Source organism: Parus major, chromosome 14 (assembly GCF_001522545.3).
Source record: "Parus major isolate Abel chromosome 14, Parus_major1.1, whole genome shotgun sequence".
NCBI classification, from domain to species: Eukaryota; Metazoa; Chordata; class Aves; order Passeriformes; family Paridae; genus Parus; species Parus major.
The window spans coordinates 1,360,423-1,381,078 of NC_031783.1; the positions used below are offsets into that span (position 1 = coordinate 1,360,423).

At 46.9% G+C, this 20,656-nt stretch overlaps 1 protein-coding gene across 3 annotated transcripts in view; it reads right to left on the reverse strand.

Annotated features, from left to right (window-relative positions):
* Positions 1 to 20,656, reverse strand: part of SEC14L5 (SEC14 like lipid binding 5) — a 39,670-nt gene that overhangs the window by 15,580 nt on the left and 3,434 nt on the right. For all 3 annotated transcript variants that reach the window (XR_001524126.3, XM_015643134.3, XM_015643135.3), the window contains exons 2-7: positions 20,216 to 20,321; positions 18,294 to 18,369; positions 4,272 to 4,421; positions 4,032 to 4,163; positions 1,838 to 1,966; positions 1,024 to 1,234 (exon numbers count right to left, since the gene is read on the reverse strand). Coding sequence is in view for 2 of the 3 variants with exons in the window: in XM_015643134.3 (XP_015498620.1) it covers positions 1,024 to 1,234; positions 1,838 to 1,966; positions 4,032 to 4,163; positions 4,272 to 4,421; positions 18,294 to 18,356 (685 nt within the window). In the remaining variant the exon portion in view is untranslated. The remainder of the gene's footprint in view (positions 1 to 1,023; positions 1,235 to 1,837; positions 1,967 to 4,031; positions 4,164 to 4,271; positions 4,422 to 18,293; positions 18,370 to 20,215; positions 20,322 to 20,656) is intronic.

The following is a 20,656-nucleotide window of genomic DNA, read 5'->3' on the forward strand; positions in this document are numbered from 1 at the left end:
GGGATGTGCCACCCAGGGCTGGCAGCTGCCAGCCAGCAGAACAGGGCAGCTGGGGTGGAAGACACAGGGAGCAGGGCTGGGGACACCTCAGAGCTGGCTCTGTCAGGCACAAGGTTCTCAGTAGGTGCCATCACCTACTGAAGGAGGCCTGGACATCCACAGGATAAGCAAGATAACACAGAAATTGCATTTGGAAGTGAGACATCCCATGGAAGCCCCAGAGGTTGGGAGCAGGCCCAGGGAAGTTAATCCTGTCCTGAACAGGAATATGGGCAGAAAAATAAGGGCTACTCTTCTGCTGGATTGGACCCACCACTCTGAGGTCAATATTAATCTCAAACATTTCTCCTAATCAGCTTCTCTGTGGATTCTCATCTTTTTCCAGAAAAGCTCACAGAGAATGTCAGGAGAGAGCAGAACTACTGATATTTCCAAATTCCAACCTTCTTCCCTAGTTACACTCTGCAAAACAAGTGCTGCCCTTCCTTCTCAGGAATGACAACAACTGTTTCTACTACAGCAGATCTGGATTCAAAGGTCCCTCCTAATTCAGAAATATATTATTTAGTCTAGAAGATATCATCAGACCAACACATGGGAAAGAAAGTTTGATTTTGGAATTTTGTGGGAAAAATGCATTAGGAGACATTCCTCAAGTTTGTCTTGGCCTGATACAGGGCCAAAAACCATCCAAACCTGTCCCCAAGAATATTAATTTTGGAACAGATAAAATATTTAATTCCAGCATACTGAAGAGACCAACTCCAGTTTAAAGTATAAAATACCTTTAAAGGCTAATGAAACCTATTTTTTTTCTACACTCCAAAACATACTGCCTGCACAGCTTTTTTGTTTTAGGGGAAAAAAAGTTCCATTGTTTATTTTTCTTGAAAAAAAGAAAATAGCTTTCCCTCCTCCTCCAACTCCCCCACACTCCAGATGAAAAACCTGATGCCAAGAGAAATGAAAATAAGCTCCTTGCTTAGTGCTACTGACTGAGTCTGCTGCTTGGGTGGTGCCTACCGTCGGGGCTGGCAGCCTCTGGGGGAGGGCAGGGGCTGGCAGCCGGCTCCCTGCTGGTGCCAGCAGCCCCAGAATCCAGCAGGATGTCACCAGGGACCCGTCCCACAGCCGGGGCTCGCTCCTCCTTCGCGGCGGGAGGGCTCCAGCGAGGGATGAACGTGATCCCTTGGGAGATCAGCTCCTTCAGGTAGTGCTCAATCACCTCCTTGCCCTGAAAGGGAAAACTCTTATTAGGAAAAAGCCTCCTCCAGAACCAGCAAGGCACAGGAGTTTCCTCAGGACAGATGATTAATGGTGTTAAGGATAAAAGAGGGGGGAAATCTCTCCTTCCATCCTCATGATCCTGTCAAAAAACCTCCAGTATGAAAAATCCCCTGTGAATGATGAATTACAATAATGGCCAGGCAAATCCCAGTCTCTGGCTGCTTTTCTAACACTTTTACCCCATCCTCCTGCTCCCAAACCCAATTAGCTGCCCTGTTCCTCTGCAGCCCAGAGCCACTGACCCAAGCCCAAGCTCTGGAGATGGGGGGCAATCTTCACCCAGAACTTTCCCTTCCTGCACAAGAAGAGTGTCCCCAGTGTCCGAGGAGCCTGGCACCCACTGCCATCCTCCTGACAGGGCACAGCCTGCCCCATCCCTGCACAGACACATTCCAGATCATTCTGTGCTCTTTGCATGCAGGCTTTGCCTTCCTTTGCCCAAGTGAGGGATTTCAGAGCCATAAGCAAGGGCACAAAACTACACTGGATCTGTTTACAGAGGCAAATAGAGGAGCTGGGCTGTTCTGGCAGCCAGGGAAGCCCACCTTACCCGTTTGATGTTGGAGGTGTACTGCTTCATGGCAATTTTTTCCACGGTGCTTTCAAAGCCAAAAAATGATTTGATGTCGAGAGAGGCTGACTGCTCAAAGCATGTCCACTCCTCGTTCTCAGGGTGAACCTGCAGCCAGGGGAACACACAGGAGGGGTGGTTTAACCTCCACAGCTGCAGAGAGGGGGCAGAGGAGGCACTGCAGACCTGGATTGACCAGCCAGGTTCATTCCCACTGTGAGAACTCATCGTGAACTGGACAGCCAGACTTTTGCTAACCCAACGTTCTTCACACACAAAAGAAAATCAAGATTTAAACCCATCCCTGCCCCAGCAGACCTGAACTGTGGTAGCAAAAGCTGCACAAAAATAACAGTGGAACAGCCCACTTCAAACCATCATGTCAAGGTCTCTTCATAGAAAGACAGGGATGGCCTTGTGGAACATGCAATTAAAACTCTTACATGAGCAAAGAAGAAAAATGCAAACCAGGTTTCTTTTTATGTTTTGGATGGGAGACTAACATCAGCCTTCTCCCCAGAATGCTGGGGATGTGGCAGAGCAGGAGTTTCCCCACTCTTCAGCTCAACATACACCTTTCCCTTATTTCCCCTCTGTTGCTCTATATATGGTATAATCTCTTCCTCTTTCAAACTTAACCCTTTCCTGAGAAGGCTCTGCCTTCTCTCTGCAGGTGCTGCTGTTCACAGACTGACACAAAAGAAAAACAACTCCAGCCCCCACACAAAGATACCATAAAAGACAGATTCCTGGGGGAGATATTAAATAACTGCAGGAGCAGGATCATATTTCTCCAAGTTGCCTCAGAGAGTGCTGCAGAAAAGGAAAGATGAGAATAAACCTGCTTCCGGTGCACTCTGGCAGGGAAAAGGGAACTGGTAAAAATAGAGCAGGGAACCATCTTGAGGATGCAGCCAGCAGCTCCCACCCTGTTCCCCTCAAAGTCCAGATGCTGACGTTTCCTTCCTAAGGACACAGCCAAAATCAGCAAGTGTAACAATCTCAGAGCTGACCTGGGAGCACTTCAGACCTTTGAGGATGATGGAAGTTTGATTTACAGCAGTTTTTAGGAAGCCTCATGCAGCCACCAAGCGATCTCTGGCTCAGAACACCCTCACCATCCAAAATGTTCACAGCTTTCCCACTCCTCCTCTTGCCTGAAGCTCTTTACAGCCTGCTTACTCCCAAGAAGCTGAGGTGCTGTCAAGTTGCCAGAAGGGCAGGTAAGTAACAGGATCTGGACATTTGTATAAGGAACAACAAGCAGGATCTGATTGCTTCCAGAAACAGCTGAGGCTATTTAATGGTGACTGGGCCCTCAGAGCACAGTGAAACACCTCAGAAACAGCCACAAAGGGAGACAGCCCAGGCCACAAACAAGGCTCAAGTCCTTTCTCTAAACCTTTAAAGCATGAAAATTACAGCAAACAACGTGCTAAAACTTTAACTGATTTGTGGGCAAAATTAATTAACAGACTTCACTCAGGCCCTTAAAATAATGAAGAGTAAGGGTTTAATTCTAGATATCTAGAAAAAGATATCTAGAATTCTAGATATCTTTTCTTAGCCTGAATTTCAATCAAAAAGAAACTGAGGGAACACCAGCAGTTCTGGAGCATCAATTCTGTTTTCCACTTTCACTTCAAGCGGGGAATCACAATCAACCCGAGGAAGTTTCTCAAGCTTTATGAAATCACAGAATCGTTTGGATGGACACACAGAATCAACTAGGTTGGAAGAGACCTTTAAAATCATTGAGACCTCAAAGCCCATCCAGTCCCACCCCCTGCCATGGCCAGGGACACCTTCCACTATCCCAGGTTGCTCCAAGCCCCAATGTCCAACCTGGCCTTGGACACTTCCAGGATCCAAGGGCAGCCACAGCTTCTCTGGGCACCCTGTGCCAGGGCCTCACCTCCCTCAGAGGGAAGAATTCCTTCCCAATGCCCAATTTGTCCATGGGAAGCCTGTCCTCCTTGTCTTGTTTCTCCAGGCCCTTCCTCCAAAGCAACTGAACAAACTCCCAGGCAGGACTCAACAGCCTTTCCAGCCCCAGAGTCTGTAATCACAGCCCAGTGTTGCAGAGGTGCTCAAACCCATTCAGGGACCTTCACCCTGTGTGTGAGTGCACAGTGTCCCCTCCCAGCACAGCCAGCCACAGCAGAGCTCTCACTGAGTAGCTGCAGGTCTCCCTGACCACCACACGGTTGGCAAAGGTCTCGTTGTGGGCTTCGATGCGGAGGGTTCTCTCTCTCCAGTTCACAGTGTTCTTCTGGATGAAGAAGACATACTCTACCCCTGCAATCTGAAGAGGAGGGGGGAAACACAGAGAGAAAAGAGTAACTTTAGGAGCCTTCATCTATCTGAGCCAGCCAACAAAATGCAGGCCTCTCTCTCCCAAGGTTCCACCTGCCTTCTTCAGCAGCCTGGGAGCATCCACATTCAACTTGCAGCTCCGCTCGATGACATGGATGGCTCCGTCCTCACTCCTGGATTCATGCAGGATTTCACTCCCCAGGAAGACTGGGATCTCTGGGCATGTAGGAAAGCGCTTCTCATAGGCCTAGAAGTGAAAATAAAGTAAATTTCAGCTTCTGGGTAAATCGATTTTAACTCTTTCTGAATTTATTAATTCCCTTACAGTGAAAGTCCAACAAAACTGAGGTCCCTGAACCCTGAGTCAGCCCCAGTTTGCTCAGAGGTGAAGTTAAAGCAGAGCAGGTACAAGCAGGGACAGCACCAAGCTGGTCACCAGCCAAGCATGTCCTAACATAACTTCTCCTTCACACATGAAGTAGTAACAGAATCCTGTTGTTGAAGAATACTAGGAAGGGAATCATCACTTCAGCATCAGGAAGCTCCTAACTAGCAAAAGCAAACACAGCTCTGCCAACTTCTGCTGGCTAAAGACTTGAATTTTATAATCTCTAGGTCAATACTGTCTGTATGAAGCCTTAAAATGTCATGTGCCAAACAGTTCTCTCAACAGTTCAGTTGCCCTCAACTATCAAAGGTATGACCAGCAATTACTGACTACTCACTTTGCCTCAATTTATCCATTTCTAAAAAACTCTGTCCTGGCTCTGAAATCTTCCCTGTTCTAATTAGCACATCCCTCTGAAAAATCCTTTCCCCAAAGCTTCTTTAGCAGCTCCAGCAGAAATCCAGTCTTTCGTGGCACCTGCAGTGAAGTTAACTTGCACAAACAGTACCTTGCTGCTGCTGCTCCTTCCCTAACTTTTAAATCTCTTATTATATTCTAAGATGTTTGCAGGATGGAATGTTTTCCTTGGATTTCTGAAAAACTTCTTGCATGTTGTGTTGCTGTTGTAAATATGTGGTAGCTGCACAAGCTGCCCAGAATTCCACTGCAGCTGTTCCAGGAAGAGAACCTGTGCTCTCCTGCCACCAGACTCTCAGAGCTCCACATCTCCATCAAAAGATGTTTTGACCATCATTCCAAGGCAATTCCTATAGGAACTGCTGTCATCTTCCCTTCTTCCAGAAGACACCATCATTTTATACAGCACAGAAAAAAAAAAATATTCATGAGTTCTCTGCCCCAAAAGCAAACATTGATGCTGGAGCTGTGCTGTCAGCTCCCCGTTAGCACAGCAATGCAAAGCCTGGATGCCCCTGCACAGATTCATGTGCCCTGCTCCCAAAATAGCCCAGGCACTTAAGGACACATTCCATATCTCCTGCTCCTGGACCTCTGGACGGGAAAGAAGTTATTTCAGATTGTTGTGTTGCTCCAGTATCAGGAGGGAAGTGCAGGCAGCTGCCAGCTGGAGCCCTGGCCAGAGCGAAGCACGCAGGTTTGAAACCCTGCTCTCCCAGTCCCTCAGCACTGTCCTGCTTGCTTTGCCACACTTCTCAGAGAACTTTTCCCATGTTCTTCTACCTGTGACTTTCACTCCTCAGCACAGGAATAACAAAACCAGCTTAGATAAATCCAGAATTCCCATGGTAAGTGACTGTTTCTAACACAGATTCACCTGGCTCCAGCCAAGAGAAGCACACTCGCTGCTTTAAGCAGCTTTATTTGTTAGGATGGGAATTCATGGATCTGTGTCAGGCATTGCCACAGGACACTCCCAGCCATCCTCTGCTGGTGCCCTTTGCTCCAGGGCTGCACACCTCAGTACCTGCTCTCTTCCCTGCACCTGCCAGCCCATTCACCTGCCCAGGCAGTCAACACCTCCTATCTGTGCTCCCACCTGCCCTCTTCCCAACCCTCCAGACTCCAAAGCACCATCCAGGGCTATCCTGAGGCCAAAGCCTTCACCTTGCTGGTCTCTTCTGTTCCAGCACATACAAAATGTATCTCTTCAGGCCACCCACTCTAAGTTACTGGAGTCCCAAGTGGTTGGACAGGGCACACTGATGAGAACACCTTCAGAGGCCACTGGCATACAAGAATATTTAGCAACTGGTTTTGAGCAGTTTGTCCCATGTCACTCCATACATGTGCCCCTAACACACTTGCAAAAAATGTCACTGAAAGCCCTTTCCTGAGAGAAGGCTGCCCCAATTAACTCCACAGCAAGGGAGGGCAGTGTGATAGGACAGTGGGAGAGGGTCTTAAACTAAAAGAGGACACACTTAAGTCAGATATTAGGAAGAAATTCTTCCCTGTGAGGATGTTGAGGCCCTGGCACAGGGTGCCCAGAGAAGCTGTGGCTGTCCCTGGATCCCTGGAAGTGTCCAAGGCCAGGCTGGATGGGGCTTGGAGCAGCCTGGGATAGTGGAAGGTGTCTCTGCCATGGCAGGGGTGGGACTGGATGGGCTCTAAGGTCCCTTCCCACCCAAGTTATCCAGTGATTCTGCTCTTTCAGGGGTGCAGCTGTGCCAGCAACATTTGAGGGAGTTTCCAGACAAACAAGAGCTGTTCTCCTGGGAGCAGGACCCTCCAAAGGCCTCACTTGAACAGCTTCACCTGTAAGTGCCCCCTCACCACAGAGAGGCCACAAGAGCCAGTCTGAAACCACCACTGAATCCAGGTGCCTGGAATCCCATCTGAAGGTAAAACCACTGGATCTCAACTTCCTTGCTTCTTTCTCCACTAAGTAGGGACTTGATTCAGCTGGAAACAAGCTCCCTAATAAAATGTCATTAGATCCAGCAAAAGTAAGACCAGGACTATGAGTGCAGCCACTTTTTCAGCGAACTAAACAACATCTGGAGCAGGAAGAGAGGCCAGGGCAGAGGCACATGGCAGTGCACAGCCTGGTGATATAACTGTGACACGAGCCCAAACACATCACCTAAATAGGGGGAACATTGCCATATTTGAGAAAGAATCCATATCCACATCGATATTAAGTCCTTTGCTAATCTTCTTTGCACAACAGCTCTAAAAATACAGCAGGGAAGATGCCTGAGATCACATGAAGGACAGCTGAAGCCCCACGCTGCAGTCACAGCAAAGCTGTTCCCAGAGCACCCAAACTTTCCACCCCTGCAGCCTGAGCTGAGCAGGAAAACAGCCCATTTCTGCACCCAGCATCCTCTTATCAAAATCAGCATCTCTGTGCAACAGCCCATTGCTGCTTCAACAGGGAAACTGAGGCAGGTTATAAAGACAGAGAAATACTTAATTTTTTTTGAGCCATCACAAGGCTGTTATGTCTCCTCCTCTGTGATTTTGCAGTCCAAGGTGGACAATAGATCATCCCACAGAAATTAAAGGCACAGAGTATTTAGTATTAATTGTTTTAATGCTGTGGCTGCCTGCACTTGCTCTTCCAGCTCCTTCCTGCAGGAGCTCTGCACTGAGCAGGATACAGGAACCAGGATTTGTCTCTTCCTTCTGTGCCTCTCCCTTCCCAGAAGGAACAACAGCAGTGTTGTGCCAGCACTGGGTGTTAAAAGCTCTACTGTGGGTCTGCACCTTAGACAGACATTGGGATGACTAAAGCCTCCAACAGGAGATCAGATATATATTTCAAATATATATATGCATAACAAAATTAACAGTGCCACAAAGCCACTCCCTCCCTTCCTCTAAACCCCACTGGGATAACACCTCATACCCAAACCAACCATTTCAGAAGAGGTGCTGGCTCAGGCCCACCAGTGTCCTTCCCTAAATCAAGTTGTTTTTTCCCAGATTTCTGACAAAATAATCATTGCAAAAATCAGTGCTTTTATTGTAATGGACTGTGACCAACAGTTCAAAGAGTCATTTAAATCTCTGCAGTCCTGAAAGTGAAATCACACATTAAATTTCACAAGAGGGCTCAGTGAACACAGAGGGACCTGGAATCTGTTTGAACTCATCAAGATCTTTTGCTTAGAACTATAACCAATTATTCTGGGTGCATCTAAATGTAAAGAAAAAATAAGCATTTAGATACTGTTCACCGGAATGAAAAAATTCAACAAAGAAGAAATTAAATTTTAAAAAAATACAAGCAAAACCATTTCTAGCTGAAAAGTTAAAATATGCAGAAAAGTCAAAGATCTCAAAGGTTCAATGGTGTCACATTCTCCTTTCACACTGAATGGAGCCCAAACTAAGGTAAGGATATTTCCAACTGCTTATAGTGACATCTGCATCCCAACAAAGACCCCTTAGTGCCACTGAAGCTGACAAATGATTAATTACAAGGAGTGATCATTAACAGTGCTATGGCTGACTGTGAAATCAGCAGAGTGCCCTGACCAAGCTTTTGCCCTGTGATCTCCTGGGAAATGCATCCAAGTGATTTTTTCTGGTCTGGTAAATATCCATCCCCAAATGGATTATGGGACCAACACAACACTGAAAAGTGAAAAAAGCTTGTGAGAAGAGAGCTTGAGCACAACGCAGGAAGCCATGCTTGGAAATGTTCTAAACTGTTGGCTAAATACTCAGTAACCAGTACAAACCCCACATCTCCTGTGAGAGGAGTACTCCAAAGGTCAGCCAGATACCAAACAAGAACAAATGATACAAAACCACAAGTGTCAAGCCCCAAAAGTGCCATTCTAAAGCCTCACAGCCATAGAGAAAAGAGGAAATTACCCTCCTCTACACCCCCCCTACACCATGTGCTCAGCCCCTTCCCCTGCAGAGCAGGGACCCTCTGCAGGTCCTGCACACCCCCAGCTCCAGAGATCCTGCCAGTGCCAGAGTGTTCCTGCTCTCCTCTCTGAGAGCTGTATCCCTGCTGCTCCTGCAGGCCCCACAGGCCATGGCCAGCATCTTTCTAACAGCTACTCCTGTTTCTCCTTGGCAGGGTTTTCTAGGAAGTGACCTTGAAATCAATTACACCACAGAGGCCTCAGGAATGCACAACAACAGGGAAGTGTAACCACTGAATTACAGCAGGAAACAAAACACCTCAGCAGCCAAACCCCTGCACATCCCGAGGTGATTCCCTCCAGCCTGCTGGGTCCCAAGTGGTTTCCATGTGCTTCTGTTAGGTGGGACCTCCAAGAATATAAAAGCTGGGGGGGGGGGGGGAAATTAAATTGCATTGTGTGGAGCACAAAGAAACTTAATTGTGATGCACCTGATGTAGACAGAATTTATAGTCAATATTATATGAATATGTGACAAGGAGAAGACTTCATCCTTGTGCTAAAACACTTCAAATGTTCATGATCAGACAATGTTTAAATCTGTATTAATTATGAAATTCTTCAAGTTTATGTTACAGCCATGTGCAGGTTTCCAGGAAAAAGGAACCCTTGTGTTTGGAGGAAGGGAAGCAAGGAGTTATAATACCAGATTTTGAGCTGAAGATGCCCATATCATCAGCCCTTTGAAAAGAGATGATGAGAAGCAAGATGAAGACACCTCATCACTTTTAAGTAGGAAGAGGATGCATTTGGAACAGCTTTTGAGCAGATCTGATGATACATAAATATTCTTCTGCAGATTCAGGCCTTCTAGGAAAGAGGAATTTCATCCTGCAGTCCCTCCCACTGCTTGGTCTCAGTGCTGAAGGGAACCACAGAGTCTGCACACACCAGACACAATAATCCACGTGCTTTGAACAGATCAGATACCAGCTTCCCACTAGCCACAAAGTAAGATAAAATATACAAGGAACAATGTGGGAGGCACCAAATGCATATTTAGGGTACAGAAAAGCACTGATTCAGGGAAAAAGAGAGCTTCATTTCGAGGAGGTGCAGAGTATGCACAGTAAAAGTCTTTGGGACCTGAGGGAAAAAAAGAAACACTTCTGCTGGCCAGAGGAAAAAGATTTGCCAGTGAGAAGTGCATGGGCCAACAGCACCCAGACTGTAAACATTGACCCAGTGTTATCTCTGCCTGGACTACAGCCAATTATTTGCCTCATTCCTTCAGATTTTGGTGAAAGAAACAATTCAGGGAGCAGCAGCATCTATTGCAATACAGACACAACTGAGGGCCACAGCAAACGCCCTAAACCCAGGCCCTGCACTGCAGCTGCACAAAGCCCTCCCAGGAAGCCACCAACATGCCTGACCTCCTGTCTGAGAAGGAACAATGTCCCATTCAAGCTGTCCTGCTGCTGCTGCAGCCTTCTCTCTCCTCTGCTGGGAGAGGGAACTCTGTGTGGAGCAGCTGGGGTCACCAACAGCACAAGGCTTTGGCCTTTACAAAAACCTGTAGAAGTGACACCTTATCCAGGAACCACTGCTTGCCACAGCCCAGCGTGGGGAGAGAGAGAGAGAAACCAAATGGGAAGGCAAGGAAGCAGAGATCTCGTGTGACTAACACCTGAAAGAGCAAAACACAGCAGTCAAGTGTCACATCACACATTCACTGCTTGATGATTCACTGTAAAATCAAACAGGCTGGCTCACAAACTAATGGCTACTTGGAAGGACACTCTGTCATTGCCAGAAGCTGCAGTGAGAATTTATACAAATTGGCCACGATTCAGGGTCAGACTTGGGCAGGTCACTGTGCTTAGCAGTTAAAACAAGCCCACACTGGTTGAGATGTAAGAATTAAATATGATTCTAAATTTTACCACCTCTTTTAGTCCCTGCTGAAGAGTTTATAATTTGTCTTCTGCACCTATGTGTTCAGTAGAGAAGGGTCTTTTGGTCACTACTGGAAGATGAGGTAAAGATGATATAGCAGAGCTGGAGGGGGTCTCCTTGTGCTGTGCCTCTGAACTGAAGCTCCCTTCAGAGCTCAGCCATCCCTGCACCAGCCAGCACCCACCAGATTAAACTTGAGACACAGCCCATCCTTCAAGGAAATAACCTCCATGCTGCAGCTGAAGAAGGTGAGTAAACCTGTACAGACCTTTGCAATTAGTGTAAACCCTCTCCAGTCCACACAGGGAGCCTGAGCAGTGGCAAAGCAAAGCTCTGAGTCCTCTGTTGTTCCCACAAAACATAGGGAGATGTGCAGATGTTGCCAGCAGTTCTCCAGAGCTCCCAATGAATAAGCAGCTCTTCCATCACCCAGCAGCTGTGACAAACAGCACACACTGAACACTTTCTATTAGCTTGAGGGGAAACATCCCACACCACAATATCCCAGGAGAAATGTCAGCTCTTTCCCAACTATTGCTCACTCTCAACCTGCTTCATGCCGAGGGAGGAGGTGGCAGGGCCTGGGGCTGAGCCCCCCAGTGCAGAGCCAGCCCAGCTGACACACAGAGCATCACTCCCAGGCTCCTGGTGCCAAATGCTGCTCAGCAGGAAGATGAGGGGATATTTTTAGTGTATCTTGACAGCAGAGTTTCAAGCCTTCAAGTCACACTGAAGCATCATGTCTTTGAGTCAACACTAGATTATCTCTAAGTGCATAAAATGTTAACCCAGTAGCTTCTGGCAGTCACAGCAAACTCACCTTCCAAACATGGCAAAAAAAAAGGGATGAGGGAACCTGCCTTCTTTACAATACCTGGCACAGCCCATGGCTGCAGGCACACCATCCACATCCAAGGAGGAATTGTCAAGTTTTATGTGCCAAACAATCTATATATCAATAAAAATCTATAACCTATATCTATAATAATCAATAACAAATAAAGCAGATCCTGTTTTGCAGAGATTTCTTAAATACAGCTTAGGTTACTATCAAGACATTTCATGTCATGTGTGGCATGGGTTGACACCAAAGAACACCTACTTTGAAGCATTTTCCCCCCTTGCACATTGATTTTCCATCTCCAGGGTCCTGCCAGCCAGCAATACCATTTCAGGCAGTAACTAAAAGCTGTGCCATTACCTGTGTCACAGCAGCTGGAAAGGAGCTTCCAAGCACTGGACACACTGCAGAGCTCTTCCCTGTGCCACCTGCAGCCACCCAGGGACACAGAGGACACCAGGATCCTCTCCCCTGGCACTCCTGCAGCTGCTGCACTGAGAGCTCCACTCCAACCTCCCTGGCTGCTCCACACAGTCCTCTGTGCCTTCACTGCTGCTTCTGAGGATTCCAGCAGCCAGAAACTGCTCTGCTTCCCTGCAGCAAGTGCTCTCCTGGCTCCAGAGCTCACACTTGAAAGCAGAGATTACAAACCAGCATCAACTATTTTAGTTAAGATTCTACTTCATTTAAAACCAGGCTGTGACAATAGCATAATAGTGCAATTTGGAGCTCCAGATGGGGATTCCAGCCTGTAATTACAACTCAGCAGTCAGGAACCCCCCAAAGTGAACTCTGTGGTGCATCAGTGCCCTGGCACTGTAGGACATGGCACTGTAGGTGACCTGACAATCTGTAGTACTCAGGAAGCAAGACAGCAGCAGCCTTTGAGGCCTGGCTGGGCTGTGAACACACACACTGAACTGTCACTCTGAACAAACCCACAGAGCTGATGTGACCCCTGCTAGACACCAGCCTGCTTGTGCATGGTACAGCTCTCATACCATTCATCTGTTACCAGCACAGCCCAAGCTGTTTGGGTGTTAAGTAGCAAAAGAGGGCTCAGAGGTTCTGTTGCAGGAGCATCACTTCATCAGCCAGTGAAATATCAAACCCTTTAAGACACCACAGCACTAGGGAAGAGAGCACATTCAGCACACCAGGATTTAAGCAGTCTCTTTCTACATTCAATCTGCTAAAGGCAACAGGAAAAAGTCATTAAATAAAGCTATTTAAAATTGAAAAACTTTAACATAATGTATGTTGATGCTGAAAAGGAAAATAAGTTTGAAAAAGTGTATGGAAAGCAGTTCTGGCTGTCTGATCTCCAGCATTCAGTTTCTTCTCCTGCAGCTAAGCCTGACAGCCAAAACAGCAAGGAGCTGTTTTCAATTAGCCTACATCTACAACCCTCCTAAAACTGGTGACACAAAAGAAGGTTAGAATGGTTGTTAAATGAGCGATTCATTTTGATTTTAGTTGTCCTGGATGGTGACTCTTGCTTGTAACCCTGGGCCAGATCCTCAGCTGTTGGAAAGGAGCAAAAGCTTTGCCAGTGTGCAGTGCAGAGCAGGCTGATGACTGAGGAACAGCAGTGAAGATCACTGCCAAATCCAGTGACAAGCATCAGGACTGCTCCTGAGAGTCAGGCAAGAGAACAGACAAGAGAAGGACATCTCACATTGGGACAGTGGATGTTTGCTTTTCATGGGTATGACCCTGTGTACAGGATGAGAGAGTAAAGATGATGGAGAAGGAATATTTCTGCTGCTTACTCCATGAGAAGCAAGTTCTGATTTTAAATAAACTTGCAGCATTCATAGCCTGAATTAAATTTGTCACTCAGCTCATTAGAACCTCTGACACTCAAATTGTACTGAGCTGGAGCAGAACCATCCACTGTTAACTTCCTACTTTGTCTTGCCTGTGAAATAAAAAACTGCAGATCAACTAAATGTAAAGAACATTGGAGACCTACAAATCTGGAGACAGACTTTGGAGTAATAGGACAAAGGGGAATGATTTCACCCTGCCAGAGGACAGGGATAGATGGGATATTGGGAAGGAATTGTTCCCTGGCAGGGTGGGCAGGCCCTGGCACAGGGTGCCCAGAGAAGCTGTGGCTGTCCCTGGATCCCTGGAAGTGTCCAAGGCCAGGCTGGACGGGGCTTGGAGCAACCTGGGACAGTGGAAGGTGTCCCTGCCCATGGCAGGGGGTGGGATGAGATGAGCTTTAAAGTCCCTTCAACCTAAACTGTTCTGTGATTCAAACACTGAATTTCCACTAAAACCAGAAGAGTCAGGGAGCTGCTTGGAAGTGCAGGCCAGGAGCTCAGATGTTGCAGCTTTCACTTGCAGAGCCATGCAGGGGATTCATGAGCTGCCACAGGTCTATCAGAGACTCAGAACGATGCTGGAAATGAGAAACATCCCCACACCAAAAAGGCAACCTCAGAGGAGCCATCCCCACCCAAATTCTTGCTGCAGGAGCAGAGTTGCCCTGGCCTGATGAGAAGCACTCAGCCAGCACAAAAACACACACCAAGGCTCTTCATGTGTGTGTGTCCAAAGCTCGGGCTCCCAGCTGCTCAGATATGTGTCAGCACATGCCGTGGGCAGCACCAAGAAATGAGGTCAAGCAGAAAGCAGCACTGACTCACATCAGGCACATGTGGGGCTCCACAGCAGTTTTGTCTCCAGAACAAAATACAACTGCACAGGCAATAGGAGCTGATGCTCCTGCAAACCTCCCAACGCCTGATCTTTGTACTTTTTCCCCAAAATCATGGTTTATTTTTATACAGTAGTGCAGAAAGATCCCTCTCTTGCAGCAGAAGCCATAAACTGCTCTCAGCAGTGAGAGCTGAACATGAAGTGCACTGTGGCAAGAGGAGCAAATCACTGACAAGTGTTGTCACAGATTTCTCACCTCCACACCTAATGCAGCAACTGAAATTATCCATCACATACAGAAGACCCTGTGAGGTCTCTGGGGGGTTATTCCCAACCTGTAGCTTTAGGGACCTAATCCTATAAATCCTCTAAAGTGTGTGAAAATGGCTGATGTCAACCGTGAGCATGAAGGGCTGAGGCACTACTAAAAATAACAGGAACACAACTCCCTACCCTGTTCAAAGCTGAAACCCTCCAGCTACAGCTATCTCATCTAACCTAATAATTCATTGCAAATAACATTAAATATGCAATCTCTCTCTCTCTCAGCTGTTTCCTGCATGTTGGATTCGCTCACCCAAGCCAAATTCTCATCCCCAATATATCACAGGAGGCTCAGAAATATTTGCATCACTCATATGTGGCACAGGTACCTCTCCTTCTGGGCTTTTCACTCATTACAACATTTTTCAAAAATCTCTTTTAGCTTTCCAACTACAATGGAAAGAAAATGAAAATTAAGTTTATACTTGGGAATGTTCTTGGCTATAAGATAAAATTAGAAGATATGCAATGTCAAATCCACTGATCTAATTGAAGGGAAGATGGGGCCCAGAGAGGCATGGACAATCCATGGGAGGAACAGCTCCATTTAAAAGAGGACACAGACAAAAAAGATAAAATAGAAAGGAAAAACACAACAAGATAACAAAGCATAATGGAAGGCAAGGTTTGTTTCAAGTATAGGGCATGAAGGTGTCAGGCACTGAATGTGTGTTTGAAGAGCATAATACTTTTGATCCATTAATGTGAATCCAAGTTAGGAACAAAGCAGGTGGACATGACTACACTGACCTTGGGCAGGTGTGGAAAAACCACCCTTTGCTTAAATCTTTTTTAGAAGTAAGGACAAGAAAAAAGAAAAAATTCAAAACTCCCAAATGACAAGACTTGTTAAGCTGATTCCTTTTTACTTCCTCAAATGCACAGGACTGGCAAAGACAGCAAGGAGGGGAATGTCCTTGCAAGGACTTGGAGTACATGTAAAATCTCCTGCCTGCAAATGCTCCAGCCCAAGCTGTGGGAGCATTAGCAAATGGCAGAGTGTAAATCCAGAGACAATTACCCTGACACACAATAACAAAGGTACCACCAGGAAAAGCCCCAGCTCAGCAAAGCCCCAGGCACACACATGGCCTCTGCACAAGTCCACAAGTCTCTCCTTCTTGAAGAACTCCTGTTCCTGAGGGTGGGCTCCACAAAGGGCCAGGGAAACACCACTTGTGTGAGCCAGGCCAGGAAGCAAGGAATTGCTTGCCAAAGTTGGCTGTGACAACCCCGTTTCTCAAACTCTCCTATGTGAGCAAAGCACACCCACTGCTGTCTATAGCAGGGTCCAAACACTGGAGGTTCTGAGGGAAAAATACTTTTCCCAATTTACTTCCTGTGTTCTGTTCAGGCTGTGTTGTGAGGGATTACCCTCCCCTGTGAGGAATTACGCAGAAGTGTATCAGACTGAAAGGTGCCCAAAGATCTGTAAAATATAGGGGTGTCTTGGGGTCACCCCTGCATCCTCTGCTTTCCTACCACAGCCTAAGACCTCAGCACTCCAAAGGTTCCCACACAGCATTTGAGGGAAAAGATGAAAGCAGCTGAATCTCAGTGCTGAGGAAGCTGCTGTCAGATTTATGGTGAAGGAGATTAAGAGCAATGCCACGTGCTGAGGAGCAAAACAGCTTCACTGCACACCCACTCTTCCCTGCAAAACTTCCAGCAACTGACAGCTGGTACCTGACAGCTCTGTGAGATCCGTGAGATCCGCGCTGCCTCCACACCAACGGGAGCCTCCGTCTGAACACAGCAACTGTGGTGTAACCATGTCTGCATCCAGCTCAGCCTGCACGGACCACCACAAGACTGAAATGCTGCTCTACAACAGCAGATCCTGCTGGGAACACAGGATTTTCACAGGACATCGTGGGGGAGGAGGGGGCTAAGGGCTCTATATTCAGCTCCCTACTCCACAGCACAGTCTGCTGGGTGACCCTGCAAAAGGAACCTGCTCATTGGAAAGAGAACTAACAACTTTGCTAAGATTTGCTGAACAACTAAAGGATGGCATTTACAATGCCAGCCCTCAATTCCCAGGGAATTTTAAGTTCTGTAATACTGAAAAACTAAAAGCAAGTAAAACTAAACCACTTCAAAATTAAGCCTTTAGACACGTGCTAACAAGCTTACAAAGGATTTGTCTCAAGGCAGCCCTTCTCAATTAGTAGCCAATCTACTGAGGAGCATCTGGTGGTAGCTTTATCCTGCTAAAAGAGACAACAGAAATGTGGAGAGGTATGCACGGAGCAAAGGCTCCCAGGATCTTCATCACAGGTGCTGGTGTCTTATTCTCAGGTAGGATGCACTGAGAGAGCAAAGAGCACAGCCAGGAAAGCTTCACTGCCACAAACATCGGCCCCAGACTGCTCAGGGCAATTCTGTGGCACGTTACTGGTTTAGACATGGCAAATCTGGGTAAGACTGGGAAAAAAGAGGGTGCATTTGGGAAGGAGCTCAACTGACAGCAAAAGCAGCGTTCATCTGGATGATCAGACAGCAAAGTGAACAGCAGTCACTCTCAGCTGCTGCTACTTTTGGGGTCCCTTATTCACAATGAGGAACAAACTGATTGCCCCAGTTTTGACTGTTGAAATAAAAGACTGGAGGCTGTTTTGGACAAAACAAATGTAAAGGCATGTATTTCTCAGGAATCTTGAAGAGGCCACATTGTCAAGAAGAACTCAATAGAGACTCTGCCTTCCATTCATGGCAATCACATCAGCTGTCTGCAAGGGCTGCAGCTTTCCATCTTCATTCCCAGACTCCCATAAACTAAAGGAACTGGGAGCAGGCAATGGAGGAAGCAGCAGGTAAAAGTGGCAAACACCAAGTTTGGGGATCCCTTCAGCTGACTGAAATGCCCAGTAGATTGCAAAACAAAACCTTGCAAGACTCCATAGGCAGGCTCCTCTAAAAATGTCCAAATGCTGCTTTGAAATGCAACAGCAAACCTTTGAGAAGGGTATCTGACTCACACCTCATTGTGACAAAGCCCAGAATGTCAGAGAGAAACTGCCGAAAGCAGCTCCCACGGTCAACATCAGCCTTCTGCATCCCCAGTAAATGAACTTCAATGACAGGCCTCAAGCCCCTTGTGGAAATCACAAAATTTGGAAAGAGATCACCTGACAGTTCAATCAGAGTGGATTGGGAAGATCAACACAGAAGACCTTTTCCTAGGATTTCCAGCCTTTAACCGAATCAAAAAGCTCAGTATTATTCAGCATCCAGTAGATACATCCATACTACAGTGCTGATTGGGATCACATCTGGACAGATTTTGAACTGAGTGACATTTGGTGATATGGCAAAGAAGGTGTCTGGCCACAAACTGACCCTGCCTAACAATGTCAATTTTTTCTTTCCTTCCTTGTCCAAGAATAATTACAGAAGGTTGGATTTTCTTAGTTTTTTTTTTCTTCCCCCCCCCCCCCCCCCACTTCTAACAACTAAGCTTCCATTCTTAATGCTGAGATACTGATCCTTATTTTTCTTGGAGAATTGAAGGAGGGGAGCTGAGGCTCAGCTCCTGCAGCAGGACTGACACAGACATCAGCCAAACCTGCAGTCCCCACCTCCCACTGGCCCTCAGCAGCTGGAGCTGGGAAAGTGTTGAGTGTTACTCACTGCCATGACGAGCTCAAAAGGGTATTTGTAGACTCGAACTGGGGACTGGTATTTCTGCACCATTTTTACCACACACCTGTAATAGAGAAAAATTGGAATATTTTAGATCCCCCACGCCAAGCAGTGCAATACATAGGTGGTTTTTACAGATTTTACTAGAAGTTGTAACTCTTCCTTACAAATAGAGAAAAGATTTATTAGGTAGAATATCTTGCCCAGTAAGTGGCAGAGACAAGTCTCTGCAGTCCCTGTTTCCAGCATCCTGTGCTGCTTCCCAGCAGTACTGCAGTAAATTCAACTTGGAGCTCCAACAAAACTCCCAACAATTAAAGCACAAAACAGAGATGTAAAGGCAGAATGATTCGTACTGTGGAGAAGAAGCCTGTCTTAGGAGCCTTGCAGAGCTTAAATGGAAATTCTTTTCCATATCCCACTTCCCTACATTATATCTATAATCATCAGGGCAAAATCTTTTTCATTGAAAGCTTCCACAGCTTCCCATAGCTCAGTGTTTTAAATACTTTTGTGCACAAAGTAGGATTCAGTTGTTTTAGCTCACTGAAAGGAAGGAAAAGGAAGCAGCATGCTGAAAGAACATGCCTGATGCTAAGCTGGCAATCACATCCCACTGCCTGGATGCCGACTGTTCCAGCTGAACTGAGGCAAGAACTGCAGGCAATGGGAACAATTCTGTCCTCAGCATTTCCCTGCTCCCAGCCACCTCTCACTGTCCTCATCAGGATTCCTCCCTCAGACTCTCCTGCCCGGGTTTTAACCCTCAAACATGCATCAGTAACCAGCATCTCAAGGGAGCTACACAAATCATTATTAGGGTGCTTTCTGCAATTCCTTTAGGAATTCCTTTGTGCTGCTCCTGCTAATACCATCCATGAACATCAGGACACAAAAGGCTGGATGTGGATGGCTGCTTGGAGGCACTGTGCTCATTCCACCCCACTCAAATTCCACTGCTGAGCAGACACAGCCCTCGGCAACATGACGCAGTGTAGCGTTGAACTCAACAGTCAGAGCACTCAGACAACTTATCCCTGACATTTTCAGCCCAAAACCAGAGGTGAAACATGAATAGGCAAGAGATTCTCCCTCAAAAATTACTGCAAAATGCCATCACACTGTAAAATCTAAGCAAGGGCAAGGGGGAAAGGACTTTAAAAGTTTGAGTACCTGAGAATGGGGGATTTTTTGAGAAATAGGGTCCAGCAATCAGACAGTTTCTCTGCAGAGGATCACATTACCCAAGAAGCAAAAGTCAGGACTCGCTGGATCTCTCACAGTCTCACTGGTGTTAAATGCCAGTCAATGCAGGGAAAAAACTACCAGCAGAGCATCCAACCCAGAGTGCAGCGAGAGGAGCAGGGCAAGCACACCCCAGGAAGCCCGGGCTGCTATCAGGTATCAGATACCCGAGCCAAGAGGCACAGGGCACCTTGGAACACGACCTGTAACATGATTAGGCTGGGTGGGGACCCTCCCCGTGAGTGCAAATAGAGCTGGAGAAGCCTCTTCAAGTACATTTAGCTGGGATCTTGCTTATTCTGACCTCACCTTCTACACCAGGACTTCCTGCACCTCTGCAGGAGAAGGTGAGAGACCTCCACAGCAGGAAGGCTCAGAACAGAGTCTAGAACAGAACTCAGTCTAGAATCACCCACAGCCCAGAAACAGAGGCACCAACCACAGAGCAGTGGGATGGCACAAGCTGTAGCTCAGCAGCCTTTAGCTGCCTGGACAGACCTGCTGCTCCCTGGCAGCTGCTGGACCCAGCTGCCACAGGTTTATTGCCTCTGTGCTTCCCCAGCTAAGGGAAGGCAGGGAAAAAGAGCCAGTGACTATTTTACCCACAGGAAACGGTAGGAAAATGACAGCTGATAACTCACAACTGGCCTAGAAATGTTTCATACCTCAGGAGAGTGCAGTGGCAGCAGACCTTCTACACCCTCTCCTCCAAACAGAGCTGTGAGATGGTCATTGTGCTTCTCAAAGCAACAGGGACTCCTGCTATAAGTCCTGGAAAAAAGGGGAAAAAACATCAGAAAAGGCAGTGAAAGGTGGCTACTTGGCACATTTGGCTGAAGATGATGATTAGCACAGGTAAGGACAGAGTCTCATGTGTTACCAATGGGCATCTGGACTCAAGACATGCATCTTCCCAGGGCTTTAGCATCAAAGACAGATGTGTTTTTAAAGTCATCTTGTGTTCCACTCAAATTATAAACAGGTGTGTTCAACTACCAGAAAGAAACCACCTAACCAGAGAGTATGTCTGCTCCTCTATCACCCATCCAGCTCTACACAGTGGCCCAAGCTCCCTGCTCGATTTCCTTTTAGCATCTGGCTAAAAA